General features: G+C 42.1%; 1 protein-coding gene across 2 annotated transcripts in view; it reads right to left on the bottom strand.

Annotated features, from left to right (window-relative positions):
- adam11 (ADAM metallopeptidase domain 11) overlaps window positions 1–19,264 on the bottom strand; it is a 53,031-nt gene extending 33,767 nt beyond the window's left edge. Inside the window, exons 1-4 of one of the 2 annotated variants that reach the window (XM_052488060.1) lie at window positions 18,818–19,264; window positions 18,141–18,337; window positions 5,490–5,566; window positions 4,831–4,897 (exon numbers count right to left, since the gene is read on the bottom strand). In XM_052488060.1, coding sequence (XP_052344020.1) covers window positions 4,831–4,897; window positions 5,490–5,566; window positions 18,141–18,337; window positions 18,818–18,875 — 399 coding nt within the window. In that variant the 5' untranslated portion in view covers window positions 18,876–19,264. The remainder of the gene's footprint in view (window positions 1–4,830; window positions 4,898–5,489; window positions 5,567–18,140; window positions 18,338–18,817) is intronic. The other variant, XM_052488059.1, reaches the window with a different exon arrangement.
- Window positions 19,265–20,598: the final 1,334 nt, after the last annotated feature.

The following is a 20,598-nucleotide window of genomic DNA, read 5'->3' as shown; positions in this document are numbered from 1 at the left end:
AATCAACACCACTGATTAAGTGTGAAGCAACACCCCCCAAGAGTGGGTCTGAATGAGCTGCTTGGTCAACAAAGCTGTATCAGTAACTACTATAAATCAGAGGAGAGAACCTACACCTACAGTGGCTAATGATGCGTGAAGGACAGCAGAGACTATATTTCATCACCAGACAGGTGTGGTTGAGAATCAGATGTGTGTGTGTGTGTGTGTATTAGACTAGGAAAACATCAGTGTCGGTCGGTCTGTCTGTGCGTGTGTGTGGTGTGTGTGTGTATTAGAATAGGAAAACATCCGTGTCTGTCTGTGCGTGTGTGTGGTGTGTGTGTATTAGAATAGGAAAACATCCGTGTCTGTCTGTGCGTGTGTGTGGTATTAGAATAGGAAAACATCCGTGTCTGTCTGTGTGTGTGTGTGTGTGTGTGTGTGCGCGTGTCACTCAGTCAGTGTAATGAACACCAATAAGTTATGCACCACTGTCATCTGAGCCCACTGTCGTCTCACACGCTAAACAACAGAAGAAAAGCTGCGTTCAAGTGAAGCGAACTATAACTATTTAAACCGTTCAAACAACAACCCGGGGCTAGTGTTTTTACCCCGCTTGGTCAAACTTTACTCCAACTGTATCCAACCAACCAGACAGACCAACGCTGCGTCTCAATAGACTACAGCGGCCTCCTCTCCTCTGCTCTTTCCTTAACCTGCACTGGTCTGAAACACACAAGCAACATGGTCGATCCCTTTCCAGCAACATGCACCCGTCCAGTTCTTTTTCCAGAATGAAGGCAGGATTTTATATGAGCTAGCCATAATGACCCTTAGTGTAGCTTAGCTTAATTTATCTCTTGTCGTGGCTTAGCGTGCGAGCTAGCCATAATGACCCTTAGTGTAGCTTAGCTTAATTTATCTCTTGTCGTGGCTTAGCGTGCGAGCTAGCCATAATGACCCTTAGCTTAGCTTAATTTATCTCTTGTCCTGGTTTAGCGTGCGAGCTAGCCATAATGACCCTTAGTGTAGCTTAGCTTAATTTCTCTCCTGTAGCGGTTTAGCGTGCGAGCTAGCCATAATGAACCTTAGCTTAGCTTAATTTTTCTCCTGTAGCGGTTTAGCGTGCGAGCAGTAAAAACCTGAAGCATTCAGTGGGGGCTTCCACTCAACACCAAATATTGTGATTATATGAGGTTCTGCGTGTGTGCGTGCGCAGGCAGAAGATGGCGCAAGATGGAACTGGGCCAACATTCCGCACATTTTCTCACAGATGAATCTTTGGATCTTAATACAGTTTTCTGTCCCCAAAACTAAAATCGGTTATGAGCAGATAGCAACAAGTTTAGCAGATTTGACCCTTTAAAAGTTTTTAAAAACGGGCTTTGTTTAGAGGTATCACAATGGAATTTAGAGTTCTTGGCTTGCACACTTCAGAGAGTAGGCGTTCACTGACAGGAATGAGCAAATACATGATAAAATGCACGAATAGGATCACGTTAGCTCTTGCTTGGCTCTGCCCATGTTGTTCCTTGTCCTGCCAACTGTGCTTCTATGGTTTCCACTGTAAAAAGGATCCCATCTTGGCTTAGTTAAAAGTATCATTGGTAGCGGTTTAGCATGAGCTAGCCATAATAAACTCTAGCTTAGTGTTAGCTTAATTTCTCCTGTGTCTTTAGTGGGTGAGACCCTGGAGCCATTCAATACCAATTAGAAAGGAAGCCTTAGTCAGAGCACTTAGCACGGGACTGAGATAAATAAACAAAAAAAAACTAAACAAAAAAAGGGCAGGATTACAAGGGTAAGTGGAGGAAATCAGATTGGCTGACACTCTACTGCGGCCATTAGTGAACGAGGTGGATTGAGTGTCCTTCCAGAGGAGGAGAGGCTGGACACATCCACGCATACGCACACACACACTTTCAGAGGAGAGGGAGGATGAAGGGGGGGGGTCATTCAAGTCATTCAGGTATAATGGACTACTGAGATGCTATTCAAGAAATAATCTGTTTCGTCTAACATGCAGGAATGCATATTTCAACATGACTCAATACTTTGATGTGCAACCTAATCCAATGATTGTCACGAATGTTGGTTTGACAAGTAGGCCATTGTTGTTATATTTTACTGTCGAAAATAAGGCTTCAGAATGTTATTTCAAATTGTCTTGTACACTTATATCATAGGCTAATTCATTTGGGGTTAATTCACCACTTGAGGAAGAGGAAAACTCAACACACATCGTCTAGATCGCCAACTCTAAATATAATACCCACTGCTAGTAGCCATGTACAAATCTAACAGTAAATGTCCTAATAAAAAATGGAAATGTATCTCAAAGCCATATCAAATATCTTGTTTGTAAAATAGTTGCTACTGAGCTCAATATTGAGAAATAAATATTTTACCTACAAACATGGAATTGTTTGTAGGTAAAATGCAATTGCATTTTGAAATGTTTTACAATCAAAACGCATTTCTTTCTCCCAGAGAGGCGAGTGGCTCGCTAATCACATCAGCAGGCCCACCGAAACAGGCACATCAGCAGGCCCACCGAAACAGGCACATCAGCAGGCCCACCGAAACAGGCACAGCAGCAGGCCCACCGAAACAGGCACAGCAGCAGGCCCCCCGAAACAGGCACATCAGCAGGCCCACCGAAACAGGCACATCAGCAGGCCCACCGAAACAGGCACATCAGCAGGCCCACCGAAACAGGCACATCAGCAGGCCCACCGAAACAGGCACATCAGCAGGCCCACCGAAACAGGCACAGCAGCAGGCCCACCGAAACAGGCACATCAGCAGGCCCACCGAAACAGGCACATCAGCAGGCCCACCGAAACAGGCACAGCAGCAGGCCCACCGAAACAGGAACATCAGCAGGCCCACCGAAACAGGCACAGCAGCAGGCCCACCGAAACAGGCACAGCAGCAGGCCCACCGAAACAGGCACAGCAGCAGGCCCACCGAAACAGGCACAGCAGCAGGCCCACCGAAACAGGCACAGCAGCAGGCCCACTGAAACAGGCACAGCAGCAGGCCCACCGAAACAGGCACAGCAGCAGGCCCACCGAAACAGGCACAGCAGCAGGCCCACCGAAACAGGCACAGCAGCAGGCCCACCGAAACAGGCACAGCAGCAGGCCCACCGAAACAGGCACAGCAGCAGGCCCACCGAAACAGGCACAGCAGCAGGCCCACCGAAACAGGCACAGCAGCAGGCCCACCGAAACAGGCACAGCAGCAGGCCCACCGAAACAGGCACAGCAGCAGGGCAGACACGTAAAATACAGGAATCATGAGGATAACGCATTTTTACTGTTGGACCAAATCATGGTTTTAGCAGCCCCAAAAATGGAAGGTTTGAGTGAGGTGACCATGTAGAAGGTGCAGCTCGCACCGATACAACCAGCTAAAATATTTACCCGCACAGCCAAGTCAAATAGTCGCAAAATGGAACTAAAAGGTCACAGTCTGGAACCCTGAGGAGAGGGTGACTCTGCGGAGGACACGCTCAGTAGAAATGCACACACTCATTTAATAGTTTTTATTTAACTAGGCAAGTCAGTTAAGAACAAATTCTTATTTACAATGACCGACTACCTCGGCCAAACCCTAACGACACTGGGCAAAATGTGCGCTGCCCTGTGGGACTCCCAATCACGGCCGGTTGTGATGCAGCCTGGAACTTCTTGTTCTAGAGCCTGCGATGCACTTGCCATTGCATGATCAACGAGGTGGAAATGTAGCTAATATCTGAATGAAGGGCAACTCAGCAGCACTGCTGAACAGAACAGCTTGTTTGTTCATGAACAGAAGAGAGGAGGGGACACCCCATTAAGGGAGGAGTTGAATGAGATGCCACGCCTATCCAAGGACACAGCCAATGAGAATGAAGGATGCTAATTGGTACTGACAAACTAGAATAAAACAGCCCTGTTTTGTTACAGCCCTATCAAATACTGCTACCAAGTCTCAACTAAGGGAGAGAGGTGGCCAAAATAGGAGGGGAAAGTGCCAATTCCAAGATGGCAGAAAGCTACTCAAGTGTCTCTCAAACTGTTTTTATTTACCATCACACTCGAGGACAAAACGACAGGACAAACGGAGAAATTAAGATTAGACCAAATAAGAACATGACGTTGCACTATCTAGCCACAAATAATTTCTCGGTTAAGTCCATCTAGGGCACCTTACAAGGGGTTAGACAGTGACCTTGCAAAACGACCGGTGTAATTGCATCTCTCCAATTTCATTAAACTTCCGCACCGCAGTACTAGCTATTCATGTCTGCAGGAACAAGACACCTCTCAGTCCTCCAAAGACGTCCTCTGACACACACACACACACACACACACACACACACACACACACACACACACACACACACACACACACACACACACACACACACACACACACACACACACACACACACACACACACGCGTAATAATACAGTATAAGCATAGTTATAGACACACAAAGACTGGTATAGGCTCATAATTCCATATACCAATAGTCGTAATGCATTATAAGTATAATCATAATCACTTATAATGTACAGTGACATAATGCTTAATAATTGCACTTTCTACTCAAGGGTCATACAGCATTATAAATGACAATCAGTGTGATGCATTTATAAAGTCTATGCCAATGAGCAGCACATCATTACTCCTGCGTCATAATCTTTGCTATGGTGTGTTATAGCACACTTATAAGCCACTATTAAGTCATCTCTGAATGCTTTAGGTGTGCGTTTGATGATCATACTAGACACTCATCAGCCAACCTTCATGTCTACACCCTAGTGGATGTACAGATGGACGAAAACAAGTTGTACCATGTTTTGAGACGGCCTCCCTTCGTCGTCAAAGTGCCGCTCCACATAATCCGAAGACAGGAGATTGCTGGGGGGAAAAAATGAGAGAGGGAGCGAGAGAGAGAGAGAGAGAGAGAGAGAGAGAGAGAGGGAGCAATGACATTTCCCACCAAGGCATAATCATTACAAGAGACAAGCGCATACAAAACACATTTGTTAAAAGCACTATACAAATCCAATTGGATTTATGGAGGCATTGAGTAGAAAGGGGTGGTGGAAGGATGAGCCCAGTTACCTCTACGCCATGTGAAGACGCTTTGAGAGCTAGTGAGGAGCGCTACATGACCACAATCCATTAGAACAATGTGTCCAATGTGTTGGTGAGGAGGAGGAGGAGGAGAGTATATGCCGTGATTTAGCTTTAGTCTATGAGCCTCAAAATGTTACCATCTACAATGTTTTAGACATTCCATTCTAGTGAAGAAACCCTAGATGGATTGTAAACGGGGTTGGGGTAAATTCATTTTTTTTTTTTAATTCAGCCAAATCCACAGAGGCGACATTGGGCAATGTTTTTATTCATTAATTGAATGAAAAATGTCCTGAATAGAAAGCTGAATTGAACACAATCCTGTATTGTATAGAATGCTAGTGATGGTCAGAGCAGTGTGTCAACTCACTGGTTCAGCTCCAAGTCCAGGATGAAAGACTTGCCAAAGGCTTCCACCAGGAAACTGCTCTGGGCTAGATGGACAGGCTGAGAGAGAGAGGGAGGGAGAAAAGTTAGAGAGGTGTGTGAGTGTGTATGTGAGAGAGAGACAGAGAGAGACAGAGAGAGACAGAGAGAGACAGAGAGAGAGAGAGAGAGAGAGAGAGAGAGAGAGAAAAAAAGCACAATAGGGAGAGAAAATCAGTGGTGGAAAAAGTACTCAATTGTCATCATTGAGTAAAAATAAAGACACCTAAATAGAAAATGACTCAAGTAAAAGTCATCCAGTAAAATACTACACTTGAGTAAAAGTATTTGGTTTTAAATATACTTAAGTATGAAAAGTAAATGGAATTGCTCAAATATACAAACCAGACACCACCATTTTTTTAATGATTTTTTTTATTACCGATAGCCAGGGGCACACTCCAACATAATTTACAGGCAAAGAATGTGTTTAGTGAGTCCGCCAAATCGGAGACAGTAGGGATGACCTCTTGATAAGTGCGTCAATTGGACCATTTTCTTGTCAAAATGTAATGAGTATTTTTGGGTGTCAGGAAAAATGAATAGAGTAAAAAGTACATTATTTAGGAATGTAGTGAAGTAAAAAAGTTGGCAAACATAAATAATAAAGTACAGATGCCTCCAAAAACTTAAGTAGTACTTTAAAGTATTTTTACTTAAGTACTTTACACCACTGGAGAAAATGCAGGTACACTTAGGGTGTAAGGACAGGACTGAGGCAAGGCTGGCCAAGGTTATTAAAAGGTACAGTGCCTTCAGAAAGTATTCACACCCATTGACTTTTTCCAAATTTTGCTGTGTTACAAAGTGGGGTTAAAATTGATTTCATTGTACTTATTTTTACAAGAATCTACACAAAAAAACTCTAATGTCAAAGTGGAAGAAAAATGCTAACGTGTAAAAATAAATAAAACACTAACATATCTTGTTTACATAAATATTCAACCCCATGAGGCAATGCATGTTAGAATCACCTTTGGCAGCGATTACAGCTGAGTCTGGGTAAGCCTCTAAGTGCTTTCCACACCTGGATTGTGCAACATTTTCCCATTACTCTTTTCAAAATTCTTCAAGCTCTGTCAAATTGGTTGATCATTGCTCGACAACCATTTTCAGGTCTTGCCATAGATTTTCAAGCAGATTTAAGTCAAAACTATAACTCAGCCACTCAGGAACATTCACTGTCCTCTTGGTAAGCAACTCCAGTGTAGATTTGTCCTTGTGTTTCAGGTTACTGTCCTGCTGAACAGTGAATTAATCTCCCAGTGTCTGGTGGAAAGCAGATTGAACCAAGTATTCCTCTAGGATTTTGCCTGCCTCCATTCTTTTAGCTTTTTACCCCCCTGAAAAAACTCCAGTCTTTAACGATTACAAGCATAAACACAACATGATGCAGCCACCACCATGCTTGAACAAATTGAGAGTGGTACTCAGCAATGTGCTGTATTGGATTTGCTTCAAACATAACACGTTGTATTCAGGACAAAAAAAGTGAATTGCTTTGCCACATTTTTGGCAGTATTACTTTAGCGCCTTGTTGCAAACATAATGCATGTTTTGGAATATTTGTATTCTGTACTGGCTTCCTTCTTTTCACTCTGTCAATTGGAATAGTATTGTGGAGTAGCTACAATGTTGTTGATCCATCCTCAGTTCTCATATCACAGCCATTAAACCCTGTAACTGTTTTAAAGTCACCATTGGCCTCACGGTGAAATCCCTGAGCGATTTCCTTCCTCTCTGGCAACTGAGTTAGGAAAGACACCTGTATCTTTGTAGTGACTGGGTGTATTGATAAACCATCCAAAGTGTAGTTAATAACTTCAACATGCTCAAAGGGATATTCAATGTCTGCCATTTCTTACCACTAGGTATCAGTCTTTGCGAGGAACTGGAACACCTTCCTGGTCTTTGTGGTTGAATCTGTGTTTGAAATTCACTGTCGACTGAGGGCCCTTACAGATAATTGTATGTGTGGTGTACCGAGATGTGCTAATAATTCAAAAATCACATTAAAACACTATTATTGCACACAGTGAGTCCATGCAACTTATTAAGTGACTTGTTAAGCAAATGTTTTACTCCCAAACATATTTAGGCTTACCATAACAAAGTGGTTGAATACTTATTGGACTCAAGGCATTTCAGCTTTTCATTTTTTATTAATTTGTACAAATTTCGAAAAACATCATTCCACTGACATTGTGTCGGCCAGTGACAAAAAAAATAATTTAATAAATGTTTTATCCAGGCTGTAACAAACAAAAAATGTAGAAAATGTCAAGCAGTGTGAATAGTTTCTGAATAATCATCACTCATTCACATTCCATTAGATGGCAAGATGCAGAATCTGTCATGCCACAAGTCATTCATTGTCTTCAACAAATTATTCAATACCTTATAGTTTTGGCAAACATTTACCTCTGTGGAGGGTTGAGAGAAAGCGAGAGAGCGCAAAAGAAAGGAAGAGAAAGAAAGAGTGCAACACAGTGAGAAAGATGGACAGAGAGCAAAAAATAAAAAGGAATAGAAGGACAGAGTACCATCAAAGCCACAATAACACTGTCAGATAAAGATTGATGTCCCAACTCCCAACCCTGTTCCAGAGTGAGGAAAACAGCTTTACCTATCAATCCCCAATACCACTGTCTAGCCCAGGTGTCTCCAATCCTTTTCTAGCATGAGAGCTACTTAAAAAAAAAAAACATGTCGGGAGCTACTCATTTTTTTTTTCTTGCTTTCAGATAGACACATTCTTCTCATCTCCCCTGCAATTCTTCCCCGGGTCCTTAGTGTACAAGAGAAAGTAGTGCACTATGCTTTCTGTCAATATACCTAGTTAAAAAAAATAGTTAATAAACAACTAAGTGGGGCCATATAAAATCTGTGATTTTTTTCTCCCAAATTCTATTTGATATATTCCCCAATTATATTTTCTCGTGTTTTAGGTTTATTTACAATTGTTCATTGAGAAACAATGAATTGGATGTTCTGAGTCTATGTCAATGCTTAAATTACATCAGAAGACCTTATGGTTTTTGTTTGGGGGAAAAACGAACAAAATGTTGATTTTGAGAGAGTAATTCCCCTTCAATTGCACATCTAGCGAGCGAGGAACGTGCTATCTTATGTTCCGGTCTAGCGATGGTTCTTTACTGCTGCTGCTCATTTCATGGCAAACTTTGAAAATAACTAATAATAGATACAAATGATATTCATGATATACTTCTGCCAGACAAGCCTTTTTTTGCAGTTAAAATTTAATTGAGAAGGTTTTGGGGAAAGTATTTCTGTCAACCCACGAGACCGTTATCACGTCAACTGGCTGGCTACACACGGAGTGATAAACAAACGCGCGCACCACACAGAAAGACCGGGGAAATATTGCTGGAAATGAACTGGCAGATATTTTGTTTTCAAGCAAATAGTGGCTTACTATGGGTGGGATAATGTCAATGTTGCGTTGATCAGATAGTAGCTGGGAGCTTGCGGTGTCGGATACTTGTGAGATGTATTTATGACAGTTTGCGATGCAACACTTAAATTGCATGTTCTTTAATTAAGAATTGTTTGGCAAGCTACTCATAGGTGGGCTGCGAGCTACTGGTAGCTTGCGATCAACCGGTTGGCAACCCCTGGTCTAGCAGTGAGCCCCTTACTCCACCTCGGTGGCTGGGGCTAAGGACCTACTGTGCGGGAGGCTGCTGCTGGTGAGAGTGTGGTTTGAGTGTGTGTGCCTACCTGGTGGAAAGCGTTAGAAATAGGAGGCGTCAGAAATACGGTCAATTTACAGCGGCAGTGGGGCACTGCCAAACCAAGACAGCCTAATCAAGACGGGCTTGTATCTCAACCCAGTTTGTGACAGTCCACTTATTCGAGAGCCTTGCTACCTGAATATATTAATGGCTGCAGAGGTGCTGACACAAAGACGTAATGTCTAATAACTCCAGCGAGTCGTTTTGCTGTACTGTATCTGACCTTAACGGTCTTCTCTGTAAAAAGTTAAAAAGACAGTTGCTATTTATCTAGCTAAGGAATGAAATGGTAGGAGGAGATGATTATTATAATTTTTTTTAAACATTGAGTATGTTACTCAATTACCGAGGTAAAAGAGGGCCTAATACAGAAACACTGCAAAGGCAGAGTTTCAGGAAGGTCGTCTGGGTTACACACGAGCGCTGGGCAGCCCGGTGGTGGAGGGCACTCAAGGTTGCCTCAAAACGGTGAATCTTCCTGCTTCACTGAATGATTGGCAGATAGCATTGATAGAGCGGGTAATGGGAGAGACCAGGTAAAGGTGTAGAAAGGTGATAGGGGCGCAGACAGGCGGGAGAGGGAGGGAGCCCCACAGGTGGCTGCCATGGGGTATCAGGTGGGGTCAGATGAATCAGCACCATGGAAAGAGTGTGTGTGGAGGACAGGGGTACTAGCTATCGATGTCCAAAACTGACTAGAATTGAAATGACTGACAGTGAACTCCCTCCTGGGAAAAAGGTAATTTCATTTCCTTTAATGATTGGTGGTGACAACAGCTATGACCTTTTGACCAAGCAGGCTGGGGCAGTTGGGGTCAATGTCAGTTCAGCTCTAGTCAGTTTTGGACAGTCAGGGCACAATTATGGGCAATTATATACAGTATCAGTCAAACGTTTGGACACACCGACTCATCAAGGGTTTTTCTTTATTTTTAAAAACTATTTTCTACATTGTAGAATAATAGTGAAGACATCAAAACTATGAAATAACACATGGAATCATGTAGTAAAAAAAAGTGTTAAACAAACCAAAAGTATATTTTATATTTGCGATTCTTCAAAGTAGCCAACCTTTGCCTCAATGACAGCTTTGCACACTCTTGGCATTCTCTCAACCAGCTTCATGAGGTAGTCACCTGGAATGCATTTTAATTAACAGGTGTGCTTTGTTAATTTGTGGAATTTCTTTCCTTCTTAATGCTTTTGAGCCAATCAGTTGTGTTGTGACAAGGTAGGGATGGTATACAGAAGCTAGCCCTATTTGGTAAAAGTCCAAGTCCATATTCTGGCAAGAACAGCTCAAATAAGCAAAGAGAAACAACAGTCCATCATTACATCAAGACATGAAGGTCAGTCAGTCTGGAAAATGTCAAGAAGTTTCTTCAAATGCAGTCGCAAAAACCATAAAGCGCTATGATGAAACTGGCTCTCTTGAGGACCGCCACAGGAAAGGAAGACCCAGAGTTACCTCTGCTGCAGAGGATACGTTCATTAGAATTACCAGCCTCAGAAATTGCAGCCCAAATAAATGCTTCCCAGACTTCAAGTAACAGACACATCAACATCAACTGTTCAGAGGAGACAGTGTGAATCAGGCCTTTGTGGTCAAATTGCTGGAAAGAAGCCACTACTAAAGGACACTAAAGACGAGCATTTCGCTACACTCGCATTAACATCTGCTAACCATGTGTATGTGACAAATAAATTTGATAATAAGAAGAAGAGACATGCTTGGGCCATGAAACACGAGCAATGGACATTAGACCGGTGGAAATCTGTCCTTTGGTCTGATGAGTCCACATTTGAGATTATTGGTTACAACCACCGTGTCTTTGTGAGACGCAGAGTAGGTGAACATATGATCTCCACACGTGTGGTTCCCACCATGAAGCACGGAGGAGGTGGTGTGATGGTGCTTTGCTGGTGACACTGTCAGTGATTTATTTAGAATTTAAGGCACACTTAACCAGTATGGCTACCACAGCATTCTGCAGCGACGACGCCATCCCATCTGGTTGGCGCTTAGTGGAACTATCATTTGTTTTCCAAAAGGACAATGACCCAAAACACACCTCCAGGCTGTGTAAGGGCTATTTGACCAAGGAGAGTGGTGGAGTGCTGCATCAGATGACCTGGCCTCCACAATCACCCAACTTCAACCCAATTGAGATGGTTTGGGATGAGTTGTACCGCAGAGTGAAGGAAAAGCAGCCAACAAGTACTCAGCATATGTGGGAACTCCTTCAAGACTATTGGAAAACCATTCTAGGTGAAGCTGATTGAGGGTGGCTGCATTGAAGAATCTCAAATATAACCTATATTTTGATTTGTTTTACACTCTTTTGGGTACGATATGATTCCATGTGTTATTTCATAGTTTTGATGTCTTCACTATTATTCTACAATGTAGAAAATAGTAAAAAGAAAAGAAAAACCCTTGAATGAGTAGGTATGACCTAACTTTTGACTGGTACTGTATATACATTTTAAGCTTTATTTAACCAGGCGAGTCAATTAAGAACAAATTCTTATTTACAGTGAAGGCCTGGCCAGTGAAGACTCATGGTCAGAACTTCTGGAATTAGCACTTTTCGGGGCATCGATAGGGCAAGGAGTATCATGCCACCTGCCTCGGTTTAAACCAGGGGTGAGAAACATCAATCCACTTTTGTAAGCTTTCAAATGGCAACTAATACAGATCTACCAACCAAAGTAGAGTAACGTTAAAAGCATCTTGTACTATGTAACCATCCAAGATGGGAACACCTGACAATACCATATCAAGCAATTGACCTTACATTAGCTTCTTTGAAAATACACCAGGCAATAAAAGTGGCAATAAAGGCTAACCTGACTAGCATTATGTCACACAAGACAAGTCTCCTATTAGAGTGGCTTCTTTAGTAGCTATTAACTATAGTAGCCAAATAGCCTGGTCCCAGATCTGTTTGTGCCATCTTGCCAACTATACAGCACAAGGAGATCTCGGGCTAGGTTAAACTATTAATACGAGTCTCAGCAGTCGTGGTCCAGCACTGTGACACACTCTTAGACTAATATCTTTCCATTTCGTCTCCCTCTTCTACATCAAATGGGATTTTAATCATTGATGAGAGAATTATTCTGCCTGGCATTGACTAATGAAGGAGGTCTAAGACCAAGTCGGCAAAAAATGTGATTATTTCATCTCATTTAGAGAAGAAAACAATTCTTCTCTGAAGCATCTTTCATTGATTAGATCTTATTTGCTCCATTTTGCATTTAAGAGGAAGCCACACATAACTCCCTTCTTTAAAGCAACATATATTCTCCCCATAACTGTAAATAACCTAACCGATATCACATTTCAGTACACACTGAACGTCTGCAGAACATTGCCTACATTCTACTGCTCAGAAGATAAAGCCTCTTAATAGTTATATCTCCACTGCAGCTCCGCATAATGTTCTGCATCCCAAATGGCACCCAGTTCCCAGGGGTGATTCTCACAAAACTGGCACTTGACAAAACAGAAACACATTTTCCACCATAATTCCTATTGGACCACTAAAATTAGGATCTGCACTTATGTATTTCAAAATTATTGTTATGTACAGTGGGGCAAAAAAGTATTTAGTCAGCCACCAATTGGGCAAGTTCTCCCACTTAAAAAGATGAGAGAGGCCTGTAATTTTCATCATAGGTACACTTCAACTATGACAGACATAATGAGAAAACAAATTCAGAAAATCACATTGTAGGATTATTAATGAATTTATTAGCAAATTATGGTGTAAAATAAGTATTTGGTCACCTACAAACAAGCAAGATTTCTGGCTCTCACAGACCTGTAACTTCTTCTTTGAGAGGCTCCTCTGTCCTCCACTTGTTACCTGTATTAATGGCACCTGTTTGAACTTGTTATCAGTATAAAAGACACCTGTCCACAACCTCAAACAGTCACACTCCAAACTCCACTATGGCCAAGACCAAAGAGCTGTCAAAGGACACCAGAAAAAAATTGTAGACCTGCACCAGGCTGGGAAGACTGAATCTGCAATAGGTAAGCAGCTTGGTTTGAAGAAATCAACTGTGGGAGCAATTATTAGGAAATGGAAGACATACAAGACCACTGATAATCTCCCTCGATCTGGGGCTGCACGCAAGATCTCACCCCGTGGGGTCAAAATGATCACAAGAACGGTGAGCAAAAATTCCAGAACCACACTAGTGAATGACCTGCAGAGAGCTGGGACCAAAGTAACAAAGCCTACCATCAGTAACACACTACGCCGCCAGGGACTCAAATCCTGCAGTGCCAGACGTGTCCCCCTGCTTAAGCCAGTACATGTCCAGGCCCGTCTGAAGTTTGCTAGAGAGCATTTGGATGATCCAGAAGAAGATTGGGAGAATGTCATATGGTCAGATAAAACCAAAATAGAACTTTCGGTAAAAACTCAACTCGTCGTGTTTGGAGGACAAATAATTCTGAATTGCATCCAAAGAACACCATACCTACTGTGAAGCATGGGGGTGGAAACATCATGCTTTGGGGCTGTTTTTCTGCAAAGGGACCAGGATGACTGATCCGTATAAAGGAAAGAATGAATGGGGCCATGTATCGTGAGATTTTGAGTGAAAACCTCCTTCCATCAGCAAGGGCATTAAAGATGAAACGTGGCTGGGTCTTTCAGCATGACAATGATCCCAAACACACCGCCCGGGCAACGAAGGAGTGGCTTCGTAAGAAACATTTCAAGGTCCTGGAGTGGCCTAGCCAGTCTCCAGATCTCAACCTCATAGAAAATCTTTGGAGGGAGTTGAAAGTCCGTGTTGCCCAGCAACAGCCCCAAAACATCACTGCTCTAGAGGAGATCTGCATGGAGGAATGGGCCAAAATACCAGCAACAGTGTGTGAAAACCTTGTGAAGACTTACAGAAAACATTTGACCTCTGCCATTGCCAGCAAAGGGTATATAACAAAGTATTGAGATAAACTTTTGTTATTGACCAAATACTTATTTTTCACCATAATTTGCAAATACATTCATTAAAAATCCTACAATGTGATTTTCTGGATTTCTTTTTCATATTTTGTGCACAATTGGTGGCTGACTAAATACTTTTTTTGCCCCACTGTATATTGATCAGATATTATGCATTTTTCCACAACTACAGTACCAATGCAAAAATTCTCAATATCCTAACAGTTTTCAAAGTCCCGAAAAATAACAAAACTATTTGTATTTTTTATTTTTACATTGCTCACTGAATGAAAAGGCCTGAGTTAAAATATAATTGTTTTCAGTTATGTTTAAATTGGTTTATTTTGTCATTTCTCATTAACACAATATTTTCAGAATCTTGTATTTTGTCTTTATATTATTCAGACCCCTTGACTTTTCCACAGTTTGTTACTTTACGGCCTTATTATAACATTTCTGGAAATGTATTAAAAAAAAAATCAAACTGAAATATCACATTTACATAAGTATTCAGACCAGTCATTCTGTACTTTGTTGAAGCACCTTTGGCAGCAATTACAGCCTCGAGTCTTCTTGGGTATGACGCTACAAGCTTGGCACACCTGTATTTGGATAGTTTCTCCCATTCTTCTCTGCAGAACCTCTCAAGCTCTGTCAGGTTGGATGGGTAGCGCCACTGCACAGCTATTTTTAGGTCTCTCCAGAGATGTTCGATCGGGTTCAGGTCCGGATTCTGTCTCTGGCTGGGCCATTCAAGGACATTGAGACTTGTCCCGAAGCCACACCTGCTTTGTCTAGGCTGTGTGCTTAGGGTCGTTGTCCTGTTGGAAGGTAAACCTTCACCCCAGTCTGAGGTCCTGAGGGCTCTGGAACAGGTTTTCATCAATGATCTCTCTGTACTTTGCTCCATTCATCTTTCCCCTCGATCCTGACTAGTCTCCCTGTCCATGCTGCTGAAACACAGCCAGATTCTGCCACCACCATGGTTCACTGTAGGGATGGTGCAAGGTTTCCTCGAGATGTGACGCTTGGCATTCAAGCCAAAGAGTTCAATCTTGGATTCATCAGACCAGATAATCTTATTTCTCAGGGTCTGAGAGTCCTTAAGGTGCCTTTTGGAAAACTCCATGCGGGCTGTCATGTACATTTTACCAGTGGTGGAAAAAGTACCCAATTGTCATCCTTGAGTAAAACTAAAGATATAGAAAATGACTCAAGTAAAACTGAAAGTCACCCAGTAAAATACTATTTGAGTAAAAGTATAAAAGTATTTGGTTTAAATATATTTAAGTATCAAAAGTAAATGTAATTGCTAAAATATACTTAAGTATCAAAAATACAAGTCAAATTATAAATAATTTAAAATTCCTTACAAAAGCAAACAAGATGACTTCATTTTCTTGTTTATTTATTTACTAATAGCTAGGGGCATGCTCTAACACTCAGACATCATTCACCAACGAAGCATGTGTTTAGTGAGTCTGCCAGATCATGGGCTGTAGGGATGACCAGGGATGTCCTCTTGATAAGTGTATGACTTAGGCAATTTTCCTGTCCTGCTAAGCATTCAAAATGTAACAAGTACTTTTGGGTGTCAAAATGTATGGAGTAAAAAGTACATTATTTTCATTAGGAATGTAGTTAAGTAAAAGTACAAGTTATCAAAAATATAAATATACATTTTTAAAAAATGACGTAAGTACTACTTTCAAGTATTTTTACTTAAGTACTTTACACCACTGCATTTTACTGAGGAGTGGCTTCCGTCTGGCCACTCTACCGTAAAAGGCCTAATTGGTGGAGGACAGCAATCCTGTCTCGGAGCTCTACGGACAATTCCTTTGACATCATGGCTTGGTTTTTGCTCTGACATGCACTGTCAACTGTGGGACCTTATATAGACAGGTGTGTGCCTTTACAAATCATGTCCAATCAATTGTGGTAAATTCAAATCAAATCAAATTTTATTTGTCACATACACATGGTTAGCAGATGTTAATGCGAGTGTAGCGAAATGCTTGTGCTTCTAGTTCCGACAATGCAGTAATAACCAACAAGTAATCTAACTAACAATTCCAAAACTACTGTCTTATACACAGTGTAAGGGGATAAAGAATATGTACATAAAGATATATGAATGAGATGTGGACTCCAATCAAATTTTAGAAACATCTCAAGGGTGATCAATGGAAACATGATGCACCTGAGCTCAATTCCGAGTCTCATAGCAAAGGGTCTAAATACTTATGTAAATAAGGTATTTTGTTTGTTTATTTGTAATACATTTGCAAAAATGTCTAAAAACCTGTTTTCACTTTGTCATGATGGGGTATTGGATTGATGAGGATTTAAATGTATTTAATCAATTTTAGAATAAGGCTGCAATGTAACAAAATGTGGAAAAGGTGAAGGGGTCTGAATAGTTTCCGAATGCACTGTGCATGTTATTTTTATGTACACATATTTCGATAAAGAACAAAAAATTAAGCCAAAATTACTATAGCATACATTTTATATTTCCTAATAACTCTTCGCAGTGCTAGAAGAGTCACTACAGACCCAGGTTCGATCCCAGGCTGTTTCGCAGACCTGGACACCCTTGAGGCGACGCACAATTGGCCCAGCGTCGTCCGGGTTAGGGGAGGGTTTGGCCGGCCGAGATGTCCTTGTCCCACCGTGCTCTAGCGACTCCTTTTGGCGGGGCCGGGCGCATACACGTTGACTTCGGTCGCCAGCTTAACGGCGTTTCCTCCAACACATTGGTGCGGCTGGCTTCCGGGTTAAGCGAGTAGTGTGTCAAGAAGCAGTGCGGCTTGGCGGGACCGTGTTTTGGAGGACGCATGGCTCTCGACTTTCGCCCCGTACGGGAGTTGCAGCGATAGGACAAAACTGTAACTACCAATTGGATATCACGATATTGGGGAGAAAAAGGGGTAAAAACGTATAATAAATAAATTAATTAAATTCTAAATATGTGGGATATGGACCAAAAACGGTCAACCAACAGTATAGGTAAGCGCTAAAACAGGTACACATGTCAAAATGGGGGATATCCTTCTTTAGGTGGCAGGGTTGCTATTTGCTCAAACACAAACTCCAGATTGTGGCTCTAAGTCAATTACATGGGGTTTATACACCCATATTTCTTGACAACCCCTACTGATGTTACGCCCCAAAAATATAAAACAATAAAATTGATACAATGTAGGCATGATCCTAGTAGATAATTTAAGTAATCAACACATTGATTATACATTAGAATTAGCTTATTACCATCACCAAAATGGTGCCTGGTGCCATAAAATAGGTGTCTTAGACTTCAGAAGGATAGAAAACAACGATGCATCTGCAACAATCAACTAACTCAATTTGCTATTGCCATGGTTAAAACTGGTTTCATGAGAATCGCTCATCCCTATGCATCCAAATGACAATTTTGGACATGCCCCAAGTGTCTATAGAAATAAGTCATAAAGCTAGGTCATAAAGCTGTACCTAAGGGGTTAATTTAGGATTTTATAGGTGGTGAGGCAATAGAGATCATAGAGATAGCATTTTCTATGAATTTGAGGAAGAGTTTAGCTTCAGCTACATTAGTGAGATTTGGTGGAGAGAAGGCAGGAACACTCACATCTATGTTCAATATAGTTTTTGTTCATGTGCAGTCAAAACAGGGATACAGAAGATGAATGGGATATTTAAGCACCCAAAAAGTTGGATCTGACAGTGACCACCTTTCAGCAATGTCCATTAGGCCTGATTGGGAGTAGCTTGACATTGCTAGTTCTGTAGCCTACCGGTCTGTGCAAACATTGATAATGACTAGGAAAATTGTGTTCTCTTGTGTGTCACCTAGAGACAAAATATAGGACTCACCTGTGCTCCCTCGGTGTGGTTCTTGACTCGAGTGTCCAGATGGAGGTGAACCAACTCTCCCTCCGAGTCGATCTGTTGCAGGAGCCGCTTAGGCTGAGTGACTTCCTCCACAGCAGGTCCCCGGTCCCCCTGCTCCTCCGAAGGCTGCCATTCCCACGTCTCTCCGTCTCCTCTATTGCTTACCGAGCTGCTCCAGCCTTCATCCGAGCGGTTAAGGCAGGCAGCCAGAGAAAGGGGAAGAGAAGCAGGGTGATCAATCAATAGGGCTTTTGTTATCGTGACTGATGAAATGTCTGCACTGACAGCGGGCGACAACCAGCGATTGGCACGCTGTTATCGCCGGGATTGACTATTGTGATGGTAGTGTTGTGGATGTCTGCTGCAGTCTCCCATGGACGCGATTTACTGCGTAGGCTGCCACTACAGAACCTTGGAGCACAGCTCCGACTCCATCCCCATCTCGAAGGCGGCAGGCGCGCGTTACGAGGGAAATTGTTAATGCAGCTCATTTTACCACGTAGTTCTCATGACAGAGAGTCTGCAAAATGGAACTTAAATAGCTCGGAAAATCTCAAAATAACCCGTTAATAATGAAGGGAAAGTTATAGGCCTACGTATAGCGTTAAGGGTTGAATTTGCGGGAAGAAAGCGCGGCTTTAACCCCCCCAGTCTCTTACCTGTCACGGCAAACCGCGCACTCACTGCAGCGAACACCAGGCATCGCACCGCCAGCATGATGCTCACATAGTCCCCGGGATTTGCATGGAGCAACACCGTTGAATAAAGTAAATAAATATACAAATTGGGGTTCAACTGCAGGTGACAATTACAGAGAGCCGCGGGGGACCCCTTTAATTAACGATGTACCCACATCACGACCAAGAACGGGTTCTCTACCTAGAAAAAATATATTCTGACAAGGTTATTCATCCTCCAACAAAAGGCTAAGAAAACCCGTAATAAAATATGGATCAAATGTGTATCACTACTGGCAAAGCCGGGGAAGACTACAGGCGAATACTAGTACCTATTGGGAGTGACGCTGAGCGGTTAAATGTGATCATTCTTCCTTGGCTCGGAGTTGCTGGAAAAAAAGTGAACTGGAGCGATTGCGAGCGAGGGGCGTCGAATCCGCGTTGACTAGAACACGTGGGACTCAGTGCTCCCTCCCTCATCTATTGTTGCATATTCCTGTCAGGTAGCACGGTCTCTTTTTCAGAAAACGCAAAATGCAGATTCAGTGGCAACATTAATGTCAGGCAGCTGTATCCAGCACACTGTAAGTATCATTGTACTAAGGAAAGTAATATAGGTGTGAGTGCAGTTTGACACCGATCTATGCATTGGCGGAAAGCGCCATGTACTGAAATGGTCCAACGAGCCCCATAGACACTGTTCTGCATTTAAGGACTAGGTTGCATTGAACAGCGGTCTAGTACTGAAATGGACAAACCCCTAGATTGCATATAGGGATACCTGTATGGGCAGACAAGACATGATAACAGCGGCAGCATAGGCAGATGACATTTCCCTACAACATATCATCGTAGTGTAGTAAAAAAAAATATATATATATATTTTTGCAGTAAGCATACTTACCCCAACTTCACCTTTATCAAAACAGATTTAAACAAATTTTCAAAATGAAAATTCACATTAATGCAGTAAACTGTTCACCTGTTCACTCAGTTAAATATTCTACATCCTAATAATGGAATAGACAAGGTTAGGTATCAGGTTTGTCTGCGTCAACTGTATGAGGAGGGGTTGACGTAGCGGTGAGCTAAAAAGGATGCATCGACCGACCCATCGCTGCCCTTCACCAAGCCGAGTCTACACTCAGCACTTAGATCCATCTCCTCAGAGTCCTTCTCCCTTGCCCTACAAGCCCGCAGTCAGCATAAAAGACCTGCAATAGGTAGAGCACAATACTAGAAACTCATTAACAGTTGAAGTCGGAAGTTTACACACTTAGGTTGGAGTCATTCATACTCGTTTTTCAACCACTCCAAACATTTGTTAACAAACTATAGTGTTGGCAAGTCGGTTAGGACATCTACTTTGTGCATGACAAGTAATTTTTTCAACAATTGTTTACAGACATATTATTTCACTGTATCTCAATTCCTGTGGGTCAGAAGTTTACATACACTAAGTTGACTGTGCCTTGAAACAGCTTGGAAAATGACAGAAATTATGTCATGGCTTTAGAAGCTTCTGATAGGGCAATTGACAATTTGAGTCAATTGGAGGTGTACCTGTGGATGTATTTCATGGCCTACCTTCAAACTCAGTGCCTTTTTGCTTGACATCATGGGAAAATCAAAGGAAATCAGCCAAGAACTCAGATTTTTTTTTTTAGACCTCCACAAGTCTGGTTCATCCTTAGGAGCAATTTCAAAACGCCTGAAGGTACCACGTTCATCTGTACAAACAATAGTACGCAAGTACAAACACC

Source organism: Oncorhynchus keta, chromosome 3, assembly GCF_023373465.1.
Source record: "Oncorhynchus keta strain PuntledgeMale-10-30-2019 chromosome 3, Oket_V2, whole genome shotgun sequence".
In the NCBI taxonomy this organism is placed as follows: domain Eukaryota; kingdom Metazoa; phylum Chordata; class Actinopteri; order Salmoniformes; family Salmonidae; genus Oncorhynchus; species Oncorhynchus keta.
Note: the sequence above shows the minus strand (reverse complement) of the source record. Positions and strands in the feature narration are given on the sequence as shown.